This window comes from Ips typographus, linkage group LG3 (genome assembly GCF_016097725.1).
Source record: "Ips typographus isolate SLU linkage group LG3, UJ_Ityp_2.0, whole genome shotgun sequence".
Classification (NCBI taxonomy): domain Eukaryota; kingdom Metazoa; phylum Arthropoda; class Insecta; order Coleoptera; family Curculionidae; genus Ips; species Ips typographus.
This window is the reverse complement of record NC_138424.1, coordinates 6147593-6165948: the sequence shown is the minus strand read 5'-3', so window position 1 is coordinate 6165948 and position 18356 is coordinate 6147593. Positions and strand designations below refer to the sequence as shown.

The 18356-nt window shown below is 34.3% G+C and overlaps 4 protein-coding genes across 6 annotated transcripts; 2 read left to right on the top strand and 2 right to left on the bottom strand.

Moving 5' to 3' along the window:
* Positions 1-94: 94 nt before the first annotated feature.
* Positions 95-7440, bottom strand: PIP4K (phosphatidylinositol 5-phosphate 4-kinase). 2 transcript variants are annotated; one of them, XM_081975854.1, is made up of 8 exons: positions 7099-7440; positions 6773-6870; positions 6471-6720; positions 6268-6415; positions 3385-3476; positions 3215-3317; positions 2846-3091; positions 95-2540 (listed from the first exon to the last, which is right to left on the bottom strand). In XM_081975854.1, the coding sequence occupies exons 1-8, from the start codon at positions 7222-7224 to the stop codon at positions 2305-2307; spliced, it is 1299 nt and encodes a 432-aa protein (XP_081831980.1). In that variant the 5' UTR covers positions 7225-7440; the 3' UTR covers positions 95-2304. The 2 variants fall into 2 exon arrangements, with proteins under 2 accessions (XP_081831980.1, XP_081831981.1); XM_081975855.1 differs by having other exon boundaries at positions 2888-3091.
* A 111-nt stretch (positions 7441-7551) lies between these two features.
* Tom7 (Translocase of outer membrane 7) lies at positions 7552-8105 on the top strand. The gene is made up of 3 exons (XM_081975864.1): positions 7552-7768; positions 7881-7929; positions 7990-8105. The coding sequence occupies exons 1-3, from the start codon at positions 7669-7671 to the stop codon at positions 8000-8002; spliced, it is 162 nt and encodes a 53-aa protein (XP_081831990.1). The 5' UTR covers positions 7552-7668; the 3' UTR covers positions 8003-8105.
* An 899-nt stretch (positions 8106-9004) lies between these two features.
* On the bottom strand, positions 9005-15320 carry LOC145726650 (uncharacterized). Of its 2 annotated transcripts, XM_081975851.1 has the most exons (10): positions 15000-15320; positions 13743-13805; positions 13555-13683; positions 13314-13499; positions 13089-13260; positions 12971-13003; positions 12226-12393; positions 10316-10571; positions 9884-10183; positions 9005-9829 (listed from the first exon to the last, which is right to left on the bottom strand). In XM_081975851.1, exons 1-10 carry the CDS (start codon positions 15156-15158, stop codon positions 9778-9780), a joined length of 1518 nt encoding a protein of 505 aa, XP_081831977.1. In that variant the 5' UTR covers positions 15159-15320; the 3' UTR covers positions 9005-9777. The 2 variants fall into 2 exon arrangements, with proteins under 2 accessions (XP_081831977.1, XP_081831978.1); XM_081975852.1 differs by lacking the exon at positions 12971-13003.
* A 304-nt stretch (positions 15321-15624) lies between these two features.
* LOC145726648 (BRCA1-associated protein) lies at positions 15625-18015 on the top strand. Its single transcript, XM_081975848.1, has 11 exons — positions 15625-15811; positions 15874-16150; positions 16207-16371; positions 16427-16602; positions 16658-16763; positions 16823-16933; positions 16994-17085; positions 17142-17325; positions 17382-17531; positions 17586-17781; positions 17838-18015. The coding sequence occupies exons 1-11, from the start codon at positions 15751-15753 to the stop codon at positions 17940-17942; spliced, it is 1623 nt and encodes a 540-aa protein (XP_081831974.1). The 5' UTR covers positions 15625-15750; the 3' UTR covers positions 17943-18015.
* Positions 18016-18356: the final 341 nt, after the last annotated feature.

Genomic DNA, 18356 nt, shown 5'->3' with positions numbered 1-18356 from the left:
AAATCCGTTTAACTTTATTCAATAAGTGCATAAGGTTAATTTCTTATTTTTATAGGTTGGACTTTTGTAACTACAATGAACAAATTGTAAAAGATTAAAATCAAAACCATATATTTTAGAGACTCGATAATAATACGTACATACGATAACAAAAATGCATACAAACTAATAAGTAGAAGTTAACAGAAATAATAATATTAATATAAACCGACATCACAAAAGGTATGAATAATAATATCCTATGTACACATTGAATGGTTGTTCTATACAACATTGTGTATGTGGAATGAGCTTAAAATTATTGTTATTTTGTGGGAGAAGGTTAATGCCTGATATTGGAATTTATATTATATGAGTAGACTGGTTTATAGTTTAGACACGGAAAAACAGGTTAAAAAAAATTGCTATTTGCCTAATAACGTTGCCCAATCAGATACTTTAGGGTGTAGGAATACGTTCATTAGGGCGACTAGAATCTTATTATATGTATAGTGTAGTATAACACGTCAATCACAAGAAGAAACAGGATGAAAAATTTAAAAAAGTCACAAAAGTCGATTAATTTGTCATAGCACAGAGTGTATGTTTTTTGTATGAACCTTTGACTAATTTTAAACAAAACAGTTCACTCCTTAATTTTGTACAAGTACTTAATAAACACCCTGTCGTAGATGGAATACTTGCAATTTATAATAAGATACACTTAATGCACAGAAATGGCCATGTATACAAGGTGTTTCTACACTATTTACATATGTAGTTTAGAAAGCGTCAGTTGAATTAAAATAAGATGGATTTAAAAAATATCACTTGTATTTCAGAAAAGGTACTTTCAATTTTAGAATAATAACTTTGATTTTCGAAATTGCAATTTGTATTTCAGATTAGTCACTTGTATTATAGAAAAGAGCAGTTGGATTTTAGACATGGTCATTTGTAATTTGGAAAATTAAAGTTGAGCAAAAAAAGTAAATAAGTAAAAAAAGTAAATAGTTTAAGCAAATGCACAATTTTTGACAATGCACCTTGCCACGCTCGGTTAGAAGAAGTAACCAACAATACTCCTGTTATACTTTTAAGATTAGATCCATATTCACCAATGCTGAATCCTATAGAAACAATATGGAGTAAAATAAAATGTTTTGTCAAGGAAAATTTACGAATTCCTGAAGTAGTCGGATGTGTCCTTCAAGAGCAGCGACTTATTTATCTTGAAAGGATTGTAGATGAAGCCAAAAATACCATTGTCGGTGGAGATTGTGCGCGATCTACTCAACATGCCATTTCTTTGAACGCTACTGTTTTAGGAAATGAAGATATGCCAGTTGCGATGGGGAAATTTTATATTCATTAATACATTACTTACTCAGTTATTCTTGTTGATGCTTTCTTAAATAAATGTTATTATAGAAACATTTTTTTTATATATTTTATATAAATTAATACTCCTGATGGGCGGGTTTTTTTGCTTAAAGAAAGTGATATTAAAAAAAAACAACAAACTAATAACCACATAGAAACACAAACAAATCTGAAATTAAAATAACTATTCTAAAATCCAACAGACCTTTTCTGAAATACAAGTGATCAATCTGAAATACAACTTACGTTTTCTAAAACCAAATTTACGATACTGAAATCCAACTTATGTTTTTAAAATCCAAGTGATATTGGTGTACATAATTGCGTCATTTCTCAAGCTTTGATAACGATTAAAGTTTATCAAAACAGATTAAACACGCAACGTCTACTAATCTGACACTTAGGTTAGAGTAGTAGATTAATTATGTGTGGTAATTTATTTAATAAGGATCAAAACCCTTTTCTTCTCTTTCTTCAAATGTTTGACGTGTAGAATACAACAACGATTGGCAACGAAAACGTTCTACGTATATCGAAATTGACCTTAAAACGTTCTTTTTTTGTGCTAAGACAAATACCCCAAAAATCCACATCAAAACCAAACATAATATCACAATAAGTAGCTATCTAAAGTTCCTTAACAGTACTATACTGTATAGCTAAAGTTAAAACAAACATTCCTAGAAGTAAAGCAGTACGACTAATCCTGCGATCTAATTTATTTAGGCTCGAACCTTAAACTTAGGCTGCAGAAATTAAAAATGCTCCTGTATTTATTATTGCGCACAAAGTCTGGGCGTGAAATGGCAAACAGTGCTTATAAACTGTAAGGAGCACTAAAATTTAATAATAATTTCTTTATCTTCACAAACCAGAAATGACGACACACCACCACTCATTCATATTACGTAAAAAAATCACCGTTTCTTAATCACAACTGACTTACTCTATGGCTTTGCCGATGAAGTCGATAAAACGTCGCGCGTACTGCTCCGGATCGCAGGTGCTGATACCATCCACGTTCGAGCCATATTTGACAGTTTTGGCCGCTTTAGCTGCCTGTTTTTTCACGCCGTAATGCGTCAAAACATCGATGATGGCCACGAAAAAGATTTCTTTAACCGGCGCCGATTCACACGAAGGTATTGCATAAATGTCCAGTTCCGGGATAATACCACCTGCAATCAAAATAAAAACAATGTTACAATGCAAAAGAGTTTAAATTTTGTTGGGTTGATGCCGATATATTCCAAGTTATTAGTAGCTTAACACAACAATAAATTTGTGTTTGCAACTTTATAAAATCAGCTTAACCTCATTTTATTAAAGTGACCACAAGCAACTAAAACATGTGATTAATCTCAAAAGTAGAGAGTTAGCAAAGCAGAAATGATCGCACCAGTAATAAACCCCGACACTCACTCAAAGCACACTCGAAAACCAGCAAAGCAATAGAAGAAACAAAAACCTCACTTATTCTCACCTGAAACAGTGCTAATGTACTGGTAAATTTTGCTGAATTTACCTTCATATTGGAGGCTTTGCTCACGCAAATACTGAGAAACTGCATTTGGGGAGTCGGGCGGCGTATTGAACGCCATTTGACCCTGTCCTACACGATTTTCCAAGCCGGAACCGGATTCGCTTTCATCTGAATCAGGGGGGTTTTCCGCCTCCAGCTCTCGCTGCCGTTGCAATTCTTGTTCACCACGTTCCACTTCGTGAATTCCTAATAAATGTCAGTAAAATGTGTTATATTTTAGAAGAGAGAGGCTTGAAAGTGTATTTGTTTCTTGTTACACTGGATTATGTGTCTCTTCATAAATAAGCTGGAACTTTATGAATTAATTACCCAAGAGCAAACTGTAATCCATCAGGTGGAGTTTAGTCAAGAAGTCCACGTCGGCGGTTAGTGTTTCCATTAGTTTTGCTTTGGCTTCCTCGCCGATGTAAATCTATTTAATACCACACAGTTAAACTAGGCTGATAAATTAATTTAGATTTTGTAAAAGGGTTACATACCTTCATTTGTTCGTTTACAAAGTCATTGTCTTTTAAAGTAGGCAGTTCCTTTTCTCTCTCTTTTTCTGAAGCTTCCCGATCGACTGTAGACCCTGAAAACAGAATAGTCATAATGAAAAAATAACACCAAAAAAGTCCATATTAGTTGAAGAAAAAAAGATAGGGAGATGAGTCAAAGTTGTGCAACTTTAAGTTCAATAATATTAAGTTGTCAGAAGATTTTAAAAACATTTTTAAAGAACGCAAATAATATCTCTTAAGTTATAACTTAATGCTGGGGGCTACAATAAATTATATAGTATATGACCAACCAATGGTCCACATTTGGTCCAACATATCAACAATTTATAGGAGGTTTAGAACAATTGTAGAGGTTTCTGGCACTTTTTAAAAGGTTTTCAATAGCATTTAGAGGTTTATGAAACTTTCCAAAATGGTCCTAGAGGCCTCTAGAAGTTTAAAATAGTTATGGGAAGGTTTAGACACTTGTAGAGGGCTCTGGCTCTTTTTAGAAGGTTTTCAATGAAATTTACAGTGTTTAACCAACTTGTTGAAAGTTTGAAACACTTGTAGAAGCCTCTGGCACTCTTTAAAAAGTTCTCAGTCAAATTTAGAGGTTCTGGCACTTTCAAAATGGTCCTAGAGACCTTTGGCAATTTAAAACACTTATGGAAAGGTTTAACCAACTTGTAGAGGGCTCTGGCTCTTTTTAGAAGGTTCTCAGTGAAATTTACAGTGTTTAACCAACTTGTAGAAGGTTCTGGCTCTTTTTAGAAGGTTCTTATTGAAATTTAGAGCGTCTGGCACATTCAAAACGGTCCTAGAGGTCTTTGGAAATTTAAAACAGTTATGGAAAGGTTTAACCAACTTGTAGAAGGCTCTGGCTCTTTTTAGAAGCTTCTCAGTGAAATTTGCATGATCTGGCAACATTCAAAATAATCCTAGAGACCTCTGGTAAATTAAAACAATTCTTGGAAAGTTTGAAACACTTGTAGAAGCCTGTTGCACTCTTTAAAAAGTTCTCAGTCAAATTTAGAGGTTCTGGCACTTTCAAAATGGTCCTAGAGACCTTTGGCAATTTAAAACAGTTATGGAAGGGTTTAACCAACTTGTAGAGGGCTCTGGCTCTTTTTAGAAGGTTCTCAGTGAAATTTACAGTGTTTAACCAACTTGTAGAAGGTTCTAGCTCTTTTTAGAAGGTTCTTATTGAAATTTAGAGCGTCTGGCACGTTCAAAACGGTCCTAGAGGTCTTTGGCAATTTAAAACAGTTATGGAAAGGTTTAACCAACTTGTAGAAGGCTCTGGCTCTTTTTAGAAGCTTCTCAGTGAAATTTGCATGATCTGGCAACATTCAAAATAATCCTAGAGACCTCTGGTAAATTAAAACAATTCTTGGAAAGTTTGAAACACTTGTAGAAGCCTGGTGCACTTTTTAAAAAGTTCTCAGTCAAGTTTAGACGTTCTGGCACTTTCAAAATGGTCCTAGAGACCTTTGGCAATTTAAAACAGTTATGGAAGGGTTTAACCAACTTGTAGAGGGCTCTGGCTCTTTTTAGAAGGTTCTCAGTGAAATTTACAGTGTTTAACCAACTTGTAGAAGGTTCTAGCTCTTTTTAGAAGGTTCTTATTGAAATTTAGAGCGTCTGGCACGTTCAAAACGGTCCTAGAGGTCTTTGGCAATTTAAAACAGTTATGGAAAGGTTTAACCAACTTGTAGAGGGCTGTGGCTCTTTTTAGAAGGTTCTCAGTGAAATTTACAGTGTTTAACTAACTTGTAAAATGCTCTGGCTCTTTTTAGGTTTCCAGTGAAATTTGGAGGGTCTGGCAACATTCAAAATAATCCTAGAGACCTCTGGTAATTTAAAACAATTCTTGGAAAGTTTGAAACACTTGTAGAAGCCTCTGGCACTCTTTAAAAAGTTCTCAGTCAAATTTAGAGGTTCTGGCACTTTCAAAATCGTCCTTCCTAGAGACCTTTGACAATTTAAAACAGTTATAGGAAGGTTTAACCAACTGTCGCAGATTCTGGCTCTTTTTAGAAGGTTCTCAGTGAAATTTAGAGCTTCTGACACATTCAAAATGGTCCTAGAGACCTCTGGTAATTTAAAACAATTCTTGGAAAGTTTGAAACACTTGTAGAAGCTTCTTGCACTTTTAAGAAGGTTCCCAGTAGCACACTCCCTATCAACCTTTTTCTTAAAAAGGTTTTCATTAGAATTTAGAGGTTTAAGGAATGTGCAAATGATCCTAGAGGCCTCTGGCACTTTTTAGAAGGTTTTCAGTAAAATTTAGAAGATCTGGTACATTCAAAATGGCACTAGAAGCCTGTGGCAATTTAAAACAATTTTAGAAATGTTTAAAACACTTGTAGAACCCTCTGGCATTTTTAATAAGGTTCCCAGTAGCATACTCCTTATCAACAAAACAATAATAACATTGTTTAAATATAACTGTCTTTAGTCAGAAGGAAATTCTAAATTACCTATTGACTGTTGACTTCACTGAAATGCTTCTGAATCATGTTGTAACAGGTATTTTGATAGTCATACAATGATAAAATGATTGATTAGTCAGTCAATTCCTTATAAATCAAAAAATATCATTTTATCAGCATAATAATTAGCTTAATGGATTATGATTCAGGTACAAGCAGCTTCATATTTAAATAACAACTGAAAACGTGAAAACAAATGGTTTTAGATTAATTACTGCCTTGGAGACAAATGATAATTTGTGATTAGATAAAAATATGGACAGAAATGCTGCCCCTTTGATCTGTATGATCCTATTGGATTGGTAGCCAGTCATCACAAGCAAATTGCTTTAACAAGTCTCTGAATTAGAATCTATGCAAATGCAAATAATAAAAAAAATACACTTACCTTTCAAATCAAACTTCCTATGTGTGCTCAAATGATTAGAAAACACATTTCTCATCACCACAATATAGTGCTCAGCATTATCCACTGTCAACCTGTACATTCCAAGATACTGGGGCAGTAAAGTCTTTCCATGTCTCTCCACAATAAACTGCAAAAATTACCTAATTTTAATACACAAAAGATGCTACAAGTGTAAAACTTACAGGATGATAGTGTTTTAAAAAGGAATGCATCCTCTCCACTTCTTCAGAAGTAAGAGTCTTGATTATAAATAGCTTGTCATAGCTTTGATAGAACTTAGCTCCACTCTTCCCAGCTGAGTCATCTGGCAGGGGTTGAGACCTGGTCAGAGACTCTTTATAGTCCAGGTCATCAATACCAAACCTTTCTCTAATATTGCGGAATACCATGGGGCAGTACTCCTTTACTTTAAAATGTGAGGGCATGTTTTCCCTAAGGACAACTTGTTTGTAACAACACTATAAATTAGGTTAAAAATACTTACTTATTGAACAAATGATTGTCAATTTTAATTTTTGAAAATGCTCGAAAATCATCTGGAAGTAGCATTACTGGGATGGTGACATGCATCAGCTCATTGATCTGAAATTCCAACCACTTTTAAGATTAAAATGTTTGGCTAGACTGGTCAAACCACAATCATAAATTCTTGTAAACTATTAAGCTGGTTTAAATTCAGAATAGAATAAAATTAAACTCAATGAGACGCCAATTAAAACAGAAAACGTTATGCATAATTTTTCAAGGTGCTTGTGGCTAGCTGTATATTTGACCAAGTCTGACAAGGCAAGGGGGTTACAAGGCACTTACCGTGTGGTTGATGCCCCACATAAACACGCTCAGGAACGGTTCATTAGCCCTAAAAAGCTTGACTTTCTGGTGTTTGACTCGAAAATGTTTCTTTTTCAACTTGGATTGTCCACTGGAGCTCATCATGATGACTTTATTAATTTGATAACTAGGCGATCATCAAAAACTCAACGACACTACTGCACCGATTTACCATTATACCGAGCGAATTTTTGATGGGCAATTATCGGTTTCCACGATCAGTAAACACCCACCGTAGTTGTTTGTTTATCTGTGACAAATATTTCTAAATTTGTAATCAAATTCAGGAAACACACCTTCATTGATTACTTGTCGGGTTTTGTCGGCCGGCGCGGACTCTGACGATTTTGTGTTTATATATCGTAAAGTTAGCCTCAAAATAAAGAAGAAAAGAAGAAATTTGTTATCTTAACGGCCTTAACTCAATTTTTAACCTTCAATGTCAAAATCAAAATCAAAGCATTTAGTTTGAATCAAAACTCAAAAGAGCATTTTTTGGTATCAAAAAGTTCAAAATTCTTGTGTTCACCAAACCCAATTTGATTAAAAATGGTTCTAACTGATGGAGTGAAACAACGCTTGTCGATTGTAATCGAACTGGGAAAAACTGTGTTTCACTATGGATTCATTCCTACTGTTCTTTATCTAGGTAACTTCAGTCTTTACTTTACTCAAGCTTATTTCTTTAAATTGTTTTTAAACTGTACAATGTGTAGAACTTTAAAGTACAGTACAAGGTTCACAAGTTTGTGTTGTTTCAGGTTTCAAAAAGGGGGCTGACCCTGGAATGCCTGAATTAGCTATAACCAAGTAAGTATTATGATTTTCTCAGTAATTACACCTTTATTCACACAATCCTGTGCATTTCAGCTTACTGTGGTGATTCCATAGACAACAGCTTGACTATTATGTCCTAACAAAGATTAGTAAACATGTGTGTTTATAGTGTTTAAATTTTAATAAAGTTTTTTGTTATGTGATAGGTATTGCAAGTTTTATTTAATTTACCATTTATGAAATCCCTACTCCCTCTGTCCTCTATCATCAGCATCAATCAAAACTTCTTCCCTTGATCCCTTGTATTCTGATCTGACGCAAGCTTAATGCAGTCCTACCATACCTAAAGCCATTGACAGCAAACAGAAGAGTTTGTTTTTTGTGGTTATGATGAATACCATACACAATACACAACTTTTGATTATTCAATGTCAATGTCCTTTTGACCTAAACAAGTTTTTGATTATTTTTTAACAAATTAAAAAATTGATAACAAACCAGGACACATTAGACGGTAAATGTATTCCGCAACAACGTTTACCCTTTTAACCTGCCTACACGTCATATTCATTACAAAGGTCAAGTTCAACAATACCATTGATTATGACTGTTAAATACAAATTAGAATTTGTAGGTTTCAGCAGATTACTGTGAGTTTGGTACTTGTAATGAGAACACGGAGTACTGCTGTGGAGAGAACCGGTGTTGCAAAAAGACCGCTGATGTATGGTATTACTGGTAAGTTTTTTGTTTCACTTTGAAACACACATAGGAATACAGTGAGGTCATTTTAGGGCTGTGGTCCTTCTCATAGTCATTATAATAATAATTGCTGCATTTCTCTATTTCAAGCAATTAAAAAGCAAGTACAATTCCTATAGTAAGTTGGTCCAGACTGAGGATGAGGTGACAGTTAAGTCATAGAACCAGATCTTAGAAAATATGTAAGCAAAATGAGTTTTATTTTATATTATCTAGCGAATGCAGTAGTAAAAATTATCTATTAATTTATTATGTTATATAGATTTGACATGACATATTTATATTGTGATATTTTATGGTTATTTCGTAATAATAAAACAAGACTCAAGGAGAGTGACAAGATATGTTAAGTAGACATTATTGTTGTTTATTGAAAAACTGCCTGTCAAATACATCAATGAAAATAATCCTTAGTATATGCAATACATCAAAAATAAGTAGATACTTAAATACATAAGTACAGTTTATCATCAACCAATTGTGGTTAATTTGTGTTGACACCATTAACCATGAGGCACTTAAATTGGCAACAAATCTTTCCATGAGTGGGTGTGTAATAATAACTTTTAAAAGATGTTGCCAAGCATTAAATTAACTATAAATACAAAATCAAATTGAAAAATCAGTATAGATTAAGTAAATAGTGGGTTATATGTTGGAATTAGATTTAAAAAACATATAAGCAGTTGCTGGCTGTCTTTAAAAATAATACTGGACCATTAGCCAGTCCCTCCTACACTGCAACCATAATTAAGTATCAAAATTGATCAGAAATATTTACAAATGTGTTCTTGAGTAAATTCAACAATAACAAGTGTATAAGTACTATCCTAAGTACTGTGGAACTATTAGTAAAAGTTTACTGTGCATACATGGTGATAAATATTTAATTTAAGGAGATTTTAAGAGCCAGTTTTCTAGTATCTTTAAAAAGCTTTACTACATTTTAGAGAAAATATAGCCTCTTAAGATGATTATTTTGAAATAATTAATACTGATTACCAAAATCTTAAAAAACATTGTGGTATACTACATCTCAATGTTTAGACAGCTCTTAAAATTTTCATATCACCCCGTAAAACAAGCATGTTTTAAACTTAAATGGTGGTCAAAATGGCACTAGGTTTGGTTCTGGTGGTATTGTGGTCTACCAGCAAGCTCCAATAAATATCTGAATACAAGAATTAACCATAAAAAAGTCAGTTTACCGATACAAAACACTCACCTGTCAGGGTGATCCAACCAGTCAGCGGCGCTCAATTTGACAGTTCGCTGTTTTTCCGCTTCTTTGATCTCCCACTTTTTCACTTCAAGCTGCTGCTCGCGTTGCACGTGATCTCCGCAACCCCACACTTCTATTGTCTCAATATAGAAGGGAATTTTTTTGTACTCTATTTTTTCGAAACCGCCATCCACTATAATAATCGGTTCTCGGGGATTTGAGCCTGCTCTTAAGCCTTGAGGATAACCCCTTACTACTGTATTGAGATAGAGCAGTTTTGACCCTTTTTCCAACAGCTGAAATCTATTAAGTTGCGAATCAGTTATAAATGAAAATGTTCATAGAAATGTGCTGATGCTACACTTATCAGGACTATAATTTATAAACTGTATTAATCACAGCACTGAATCTTTTATCCCTAAGAACGAAACCTACTTGGGCAATAATTGAAATACTGCGCTTCCCTCCCCGCCAAAATAGTGATTGCCCTCCTTCCATTCACAAGGCGCGGCAATGCAGAATTTTTGGTCGTTTTCCACGCGGAAAATTACGAGCGTGGGGCCGCGATAGCCCAGCACGTGGTGCAAGAACCGGTTGGCGCCCAGTCCCTGTTCGTCAGAGTCGTAAATTAGGGTCCAGTGGGAGGGGATTGAGCAAGCTATTTTCGATAAGAACGCCATACTAGCCAACCCTAGAATGTTATAATATTATTAAATTTCTGAAAGTGTCTTTTAGGGTTAAGCTGTGATTTTACTAGTATTGAAAAGCTGCAAAACTCAGTTTTTCAGTCAAGTGTATTTGTAAGATTTCTCAAATTGAATCATCAAGAAAACCGTTTGCTTTACTTATTTTGTTAACAAGACTCCACCATATCAATTATTCCGTAAACCAATAAAACCTCCAATTGTTGTAAATACTCTCACCAACACTAATAAGAGATTTGTGACTCAGCCTTTGTATTTTCCAGCAGACAAGGGGAATGAATCATAATAATGCTATTCGATTTGATTAAAAATGAAATTAAATAAAATTTATGGTTGAGAGATAGGAGGGCATTTAGACAGGACAAAATTCAACATACAATTGCGCAGCTTAACTTAGCCTTTATTACGTGAACTTTGTATCCCCTTATCAAGTTCTGCAAAAATATACATAAGGAAAATTATTATAACATCCTTGTCACAGTGTAGAAAAAAGTGGGGCCAGCACTTTGACTCCGTGTAATGTAGGTAGATTGAATTCTATTAGTCTAGGGTGTTACAAATTCGATGCATTAGCATCTCAGAAACTATACTTGATAGAGCTTTGGTTAAATGGAGGCAAAGTTGCGCATTTTATTGCTAGATAATTTGGTAAAACAGCTTTAGTTTTCAGCTCCGACGTCTCGTTTTTTAGATACCATCATCAACTTCAATTTTTCAAATATGGACCTACACTTTTTATTTAGTTTTTTAGTAGCTACAGACCTTCTGAAACCAATGACGTGTCACATTTGTCAAAAAAGTATATCTAGTGTATTACGTACTTGGTACTTTAAGTTTTTTAAATAAATTAACCAATTGAAATTGATATGTATGAAATTGTATTGTATATATTATTTATTTATCAGATACTCACATGTTTGAACTCGAGGTTGAGTTTTGATGTTATGATGTGTTAAAAAGAGCAAAAGATTAAGATTTAAGATTTAGGTTTATCTTAAATCATATCAATCTAAATTATGTACATTATGACAACATATGAATTGAAAATGCATTTAAAAAAAAAATTTAGTTTAATTTTTTGACCAGTGTGACACATCATTAGTTTTGGGAGGTTGTAGCTACTAAAAAATGAAATAAAAAGGTCCATCTAAAAAACAAAACGTCGGAGCTGAAAACTAAAGCTGTTTTACCAAATTATTTAGCAATAAAATGCGCAACTTTGCCTCCATTTAACCAAAGCTCTATCAAGTATAGTTTCTGAGATAGCAATGCTAATGCCTCGAATTTATAACACCCTGTATTCTCGGTTTTCGGCCTTTTGTGTTCAAACCGGTAGGAAGCCACAACATCACGTGAATTTGGCATCTCTTAAAAGTCTATAATTCACGCTATGTTTTGGCTTTCTAGCTCTTTGTGCATAGAATGTCCGACACCCAGAATATAGTCGATAAATAGAATTCTACTCTACTTATATCACACGGAGTCCCAGTGCTGATTTTATCCAGAACTTTATTATTCTTCTGATAGCGATTAAAATCCACCAAGTTTCTTGAATATTTCCTTACTATACTCCCATTATCAGGCCCTTTTATAAATATGACATCACTGTTATAAAAATATAAAAAAACAAAAAATTCTTACCGGTACCGCTGTTATTAGGCGAATTGGCCCTCTGCGGCCTGGAATACAAAGGAGGCAAAGCCCCAGCTAGCAACCAGGACATGCTCATTGTCAACAAATGTGGATGAGGGTTTTTGCTCTGCCCGAACGGATTCGACTGTTCCAGAACAGGAGTCGCCAATTCAAGACCTTAACGAAAAAAAGTGTTTGGTCACTATAGTAACTACTGGCATGTTCCGTTAGTACACGACACAGACATTTTAATTGATGTATATAGCAAGTGAAATATGCGTTACACAACAAAGCTAGCAAAACCGTTTTTTGGTAGAATATAAGTCTAGTTGATTTTCAAATCTAGATGTCTAGTTTCTTGCTAAAACTTCTGAGAAGCTTTTACATAAGACAAGACAACATTGTAAGCAGTTGAACAAATGTCAGAGCAGTCCTTCCAGGGTTACTTTCTCTATGTTGTATAACAACCACAAAGTTCTAGCCAAAAAGTAGTTATTTTTCAACTTTGTCCACACCTTGTAGGATTTGGTCAGATATAGTTATACAATAAATCCTTCAAATGAGACTAATCTTAATTTAAAACCCAATACCCATCTTAACACCAAAACAAACAGTAACATTATTAGATTTATTATTCTGCTTTGATGAAATAATAAGACACATTAATAGTTGATAAAAAGCGTAGAAGCTAGCAGAAAATGGAAGACAAACATGACAAAAAAATGAATGCAGTTGAATCAACTACAACATTTACCTGTCGGAGTTGTAGGCATGGTAAAATCAACCCCTAAAAACAAAAATTTCTGTAACACTACTGTCTATAAATAAAACGTCCCTACAGCATCGTTTCACACTTTATTCAGGTCCCTTACCTGAAGATTCTGGAGGTACACTCTGATCAATAGTCCTCCAAGCACCTGCAATAGTGTGTACGCAATATCTGTGCAAAGGCAGTAGTAACCTGGGGACATTATCAACCAGCCAGTGAGCAACATACTGTGAGGAGAGGCTTTGTTTTTGGTAAAAACACCCATCAACCACAGCCTGGAAGTTTTAGTTTTATCACTATCTTAAGTAGGGGTGATCCAAACTCTCACCTTAAGTGATTTATTAATTGCAAGGCACATCTGTGGCCCTTCTGAATAATGATCCATGCCTACATGGTAGGCGCACATTAGTAACGATCTGAACGCATCTGGGGTGATGACTGGTGTGTTCTTTTGACTGTCCAGCTCTGACCACATAAGCACCCAGGTTTCTAAGATGACGTGATCATCTAAGATCTGTGATTTCGGGTAAGTTTTGCTTCTTGAAGTGATGGATCGGGAATTTACTCACAGTTAAGTACTTTTCGCATTGCAATTGGAAACTAACTGATGGAATGTATTCAGTTTTCGATTTCGAGTACTCTAGAAAGTGTTTGAAGAGTTTTTCAGCTAATAGGGGGTATCTTGGAAATAAATATCGCTGCAAAAGTCATAATTAACCCTGATTTTTCATTTGACTAGGAAATCGTCCTAACTCACGTAAAACACATTCCTTGTGATGCCCTTAATGTTTTCTTCTGCTTGAGCTTTGTCAGATAATATCTGTAGAAAACATATTACAATTTAACACAGTGGTCTTTAATTTAATACCGTTTTTTTTTCATTCTAATTGCCAATGTCTATTGCACTAGTATAAATGTATCATCATTATTCATTATTCTATATAAAATTACGTCATTTTATGAGAAAAACTAGTAAAATTATAATTACAGTATGGTAAAGCTAATGATATACACTGCATTGTGGAAGTAACTGTTTGTAGACCTTGAATATAATAGATCTTTTCTATTTTTATAGAAGAAAGGTAGGTATTTGAAAAATATTTAGTTTAAAGCATGAAAATGTGGCTATTTTTATATGTTTTATAAATGCATATTTGTTACAAAAAAATAACAAATAAAGTTTTTTATTTTAAGCAGCTAAAAAGTCCTTATTTAGCAAACTGAAAACTTTGAAATTTTTAATCCCTCTTTCAAAAGTTTTCCTTCTCATAAAAAGAACATAAAAATAGTCTTAATTACCAAAATGTGGCAAACATTTTAGGCACTTCTAAAAACTGTTTAAATAAACATTAATAATAGATTTATATTACCAGTTCAAACATCTGGTCATAAACCTGAAAAACATATTTCTTTCTGGGATAGGTGAAGCAGCACAGTAGATATTGTGCCATATTTTTAAAATGGTGTATCCTTAAAGCATTGTAGAATAAGTAGATTATTCCATATTGAGAACAAAATGTGCAAAAGCCATCAATAAGAATGTTGAAATATATAGTATATTCAATACTACAAGTCAGTAAAAAAGCAAAGAATCTGTTTGTAGAACTCTCTTCCAAATTAAAGGCATCATTAATTCAATGCAATAAATTAATCATCATCAAATCATCAAAGAGAAAACCCTTGTTATAATATTAATTAAAAACATACTGAAGCCTCTTATATGTATGTATATACCAATAACCCTCTTTCCTCAAAATATAGTTCCATAATCTATGCTACACCACCTCAGACACCAAATTAAACTCCTTAAGGATAATCCTAACACATAAGCAATAGTTGACATAACACTGCACTTGCATTATGTATATTTCATAACAAAAACAATGAGTTTGTTTATACTAAATCACAAACAGTGGTTTACTATAATAGATGTGCCAACATTCAAAAATATACAGATGACATTCAAAATTCACTCAAAGAACCTGATAAGATAATGCTAATCATTAATTATTACCTTAGCGAGCCTCTCCAGAGGCAACATTTGTTCGAAGGGTTTCTCTTGTGCTTCCAGTGGGGAGCTGTGCCTCCGGAAGCTTTTTCGGCTGCCATTGTTGGAGCCCTGAGACACGGCGTCCTCTGATTTGTGCGAGTTGTGTCCGTGATGATTGCCCATTTCTACGAAAAAATCGTCAACATAGGCGAGTCGATGACGGCAAACAGAATCTCGCGGTTTCACTTTACGACTGTGCAATAAAAGACAGAATTTACATTTTTTTCTGGATTTGATTGATAAAACAGCTGATTTCTGTCTGTCAGGTTTTATTCCGTTGTTCCGTTTACGTTTGTTTTTTGGTTAGGTTATGTTCAAAATTTTTTTATAGTCTTCTCTAAAATGGTGCGTGAGTAAGGTATTCATATAAATGCCCGCCATGTTCAAATTAATCAAAATTAAATTACAGCTCAAATATTTGAAAACATTAATTTTATAGAGAAATTCTGGTACCAGTAAACAGGCAGTGTTAATTAATTTTTTACTGTTTTTTTAAATAAAAAGTTATTGTTTCTTGTTATGTTGTGTGGCGCCCTCTCTGCCTTTTGAAGTTATTTACTAGTGTCATTGGCATCTGGCACCAGTCATTCAGTCCACTGTCCCAGTGACCTTAAACAGCTGACACTGACAAAAGCACAACAAAGAACAAAAAACACTAGAAAAGAAAATAAGCAATACTTTAATCTTTTAAACATTTGTGCTCGAAATTCCGAAGATGTCGGACCTAGTTTCAAAGTGTGTTTTACGTCTAGAAGTAGATTCGAATCAAGCATCTGGTAATAACCCACACTCCCAGACAAAAAAAACCATTAACCCTCAACCATTCATTGTTGTCTAGAATCTCAAGGGGCCGAGGCCGCTAGTCCTTTAGAATCCGAAACGAAACAAAGGGCTAGGGGGCAACGAGTGCGTAACATTAGCGTAGAGACGTTTCCCAGTCGTTTGGAGGGGAGTCGTGATGATTGGGGACTTCTCCCAGTCTCTTCAAGGGAGCAGACCCCTATGACTGAGAAGGATCCTGTTGAATTAGCTGAGGATAAAGGGGAGATAGGGTTCTTCAGTGGAAATCCATTTGTTGAGGTCACCAAGGGGATACTTCATTTATATAAAGAAGAGTAATTTTTTTTGGGTTATGTTTGTTTACTCTATTAATGGTTTTGTTTTTTATTAGTGTATTAACTAGTAGGAAGGATGCTCTAACACTTTGCTTGTTAGGGGTACCATGTTCAATGACTTGTCATGACATATTGGCTTTTACAGCTCCTTGTCATGCTGATATTAGTCATATCAGGGTTTTGAGGGATTCTTTACCAAACCAGTACATGTGCCTCCTGACGTGAGTATTTCTCACTAAAATAAATATATTTTTATTATCAAAAAAATACTATTAGGTTCAGAGATCATGATGCAGCTATGGAATTCTACTTAACTTACAATGGGACTGAGTTTAGCAGTCTGGAACCTGACATTTTATGCAGAATTGTTTGGGTGTCTAAGGTGGAGTGGTCACATGATGGAGTCCCTCCTCCTGGACATACTGAACTACCTACATGTCCAGTATGCCTTGGTATATTTGTTAAATTAAGAGAAAAGTCTGTTTTTTGCAATAATGAGTGTTTTAGAAAGGATGGATGAGTCTGTGGATGGAGTGTTAACCATTTTATGCAACCATGCTTTCCATGCTAGCTGCTTGGAGAAGTGGGGAGACACAACTTGTCCAGTTTGCAGGTAATTTCAGTCCATTTATTTGGTTTATGTGATTTTGTTCTTAACTGATTTATTAATAGATGTGTACAAAGTCCAGAACAGTCAGAGACCTCTGAGTGTGAAACTTGTGGTAAAGCCTCTTCAGATGCCCTTTGGATTTGTTTAATTTGTGGTCATGTAGGCTGTGGCAGGTAAATATTACTCAATCAAGGGGGTTTCTTTTAATTATTATGAAATTGAATTGTATATAGGTATTTAGGTGGCCATGCAGCCTCTCACTATAGAGAATCTGGTCATTGTTATGCCCTACAATTAGGGTCACACCGTGTTTGGGATTATAAGGGTAAACAATAAAGTTTAAAATCAACATCAACATTAAAAAAATTTATAAATTTGTAGGGGATAACTTTGTGCATAGACTTTTGCAAAACAAAGCAGATGGTAAGTTAATTCCAGCAGAAGGGCCAGCTTCTGAGGCTGAGTTTGCTCAGGAAAAAGTTGACTCAGTACAACTGGAATTTACTTATTTACTGACATCACAACTAGAAGAACAGCGCATGTATTTTGAAGACAAATTAGCCCTGTAAGCTGTTAAATAAAAATTAAAGCAATATGGTTTAATTGAAATGTATATTTTAGCTTGGAGAGCCGATTAGCAGCAGACACTCAGTGCTTACATGCAGACATGTCAGCACTGTCAGAAGAGAACAAACAACTGAGACAGAAACTCCATACAGTGACTAAGGAAAAACAGTCTTTAGAAAAAAAACTGCAACAGCAAACTGCAAAGTATTCATAATTTAATTTTTTACAACAATTAGTGCATTAATAAAACTTTATTAGGTTATCATCAGCGTTACATGACTTGAATGAGGAAAAACAACTGGGCAAGGCTTTGAGAAACAATCAGCAACAATGGCACAATAAAATTGCCAGTTTGGAACAGCAATTGGCCGAGATTCGGACTGAAAAAAACCAGGAAATTGCCGATCTTAAGGAACAAGTTAGAGACTTGATGTTTTTCATAAATGCCCAACAGGTTGAGTCTTTATACTTTGTTCGGTTTTGCAATAATTGTACATTTTGATTTTTCAGGTAATTGAAAAGTCTGAAAATAAAGATGATATAGTACAAGGTACTGTTACTGTAGGAGAGGCTCCTGGGACTTCTAAAGGCAAAAAGGGTAGAAGGCATAGATAAGTTTATGAAGTTGGTTTCAAATGTGAAATTATTATTAAAGATAATTTTGTAGAAATAAGATTTTTTTCAGTTTTATGTTGTTTTATTAAATCCGTTTGGTGGTGAAAGGTCAGAATCAAGTTAATCTTTACTGATGTTTAAATTATGTACTATTTGAGTTGAACGCTCCTCCTTGATGACAACGAAAGTAGAAAACCCTATTCAAGTGGTTCCAAAGAAGTTTAGGTCTGGTGACCGGGGTGTCCAGAGAATAAAATATTGATGTATTATTGACAGTAATTTTATGTTAACCCTGTTTCCTTGATATGATAATGAATGAACTTGTTACACTTTTTAGAAGAAAAATAGATCACCTTGATATTTTAAAAGATTTCTTTAATTTTTAGCGTGTACAAAGATTTTTTTCTGAAATTT

What these genes read in the sequence shown, in the direction of transcription:
- PIP4K (XM_081975854.1), bottom strand. Translation starts at nt 7,224, where the DNA reads ATGATGAGCTCCAGTGGACAATCCAAGTTGAAAAAGAAACATTTTCGA. An exon ending in GACAATCATTTGTTCAATAA is followed by an intron (nt 6,721 to 6,772) that starts GTAAGTATTTTT and finishes AGTTGTCCTTAG; the next exon opens with GGAAAACATGCCCTCACATT. An exon ending in GTACATTAGCACTGTTTCAG is followed by an intron (nt 2,541 to 2,845) that starts GTGAGAATAAGT and finishes TTTTGATTGCAG; the next exon opens with GTGGTATTATCCCGGAACTG.
- Tom7 (XM_081975864.1), top strand. Translation starts at nt 7,669, where the DNA reads ATGGTTCTAACTGATGGAGTGAAACAACGCTTGTCGATTGTAATCGAA. An exon ending in TCCTACTGTTCTTTATCTAG is followed by an intron (nt 7,769 to 7,880) that starts GTAACTTCAGTC and finishes GTGTTGTTTCAG; the next exon opens with GTTTCAAAAAGGGGGCTGAC.
- LOC145726650 (XM_081975851.1), bottom strand. Translation starts at nt 15,158, where the DNA reads ATGGGCAATCATCACGGACACAACTCGCACAAATCAGAGGACGCCGTG. An exon ending in TCACAAGGAATGTGTTTTAC is followed by an intron (nt 13,684 to 13,742) that starts GTGAGTTAGGAC and finishes TGACTTTTGCAG; the next exon opens with CGATATTTATTTCCAAGATA. An exon ending in GCCTAATAACAGCGGTACCG is followed by an intron (nt 10,572 to 12,225) that starts GTAAGAATTTTT and finishes ATAACATTCTAG; the next exon opens with GGTTGGCTAGTATGGCGTTC.
- LOC145726648 (XM_081975848.1), top strand. Translation starts at nt 15,751, where the DNA reads ATGTCGGACCTAGTTTCAAAGTGTGTTTTACGTCTAGAAGTAGATTCG. An exon ending in AGATTCGAATCAAGCATCTG is followed by an intron (nt 15,812 to 15,873) that starts GTAATAACCCAC and finishes ATTGTTGTCTAG; the next exon opens with AATCTCAAGGGGCCGAGGCC. An exon ending in CCGTGTTTGGGATTATAAGG is followed by an intron (nt 17,086 to 17,141) that starts GTAAACAATAAA and finishes ATAAATTTGTAG; the next exon opens with GGGATAACTTTGTGCATAGA.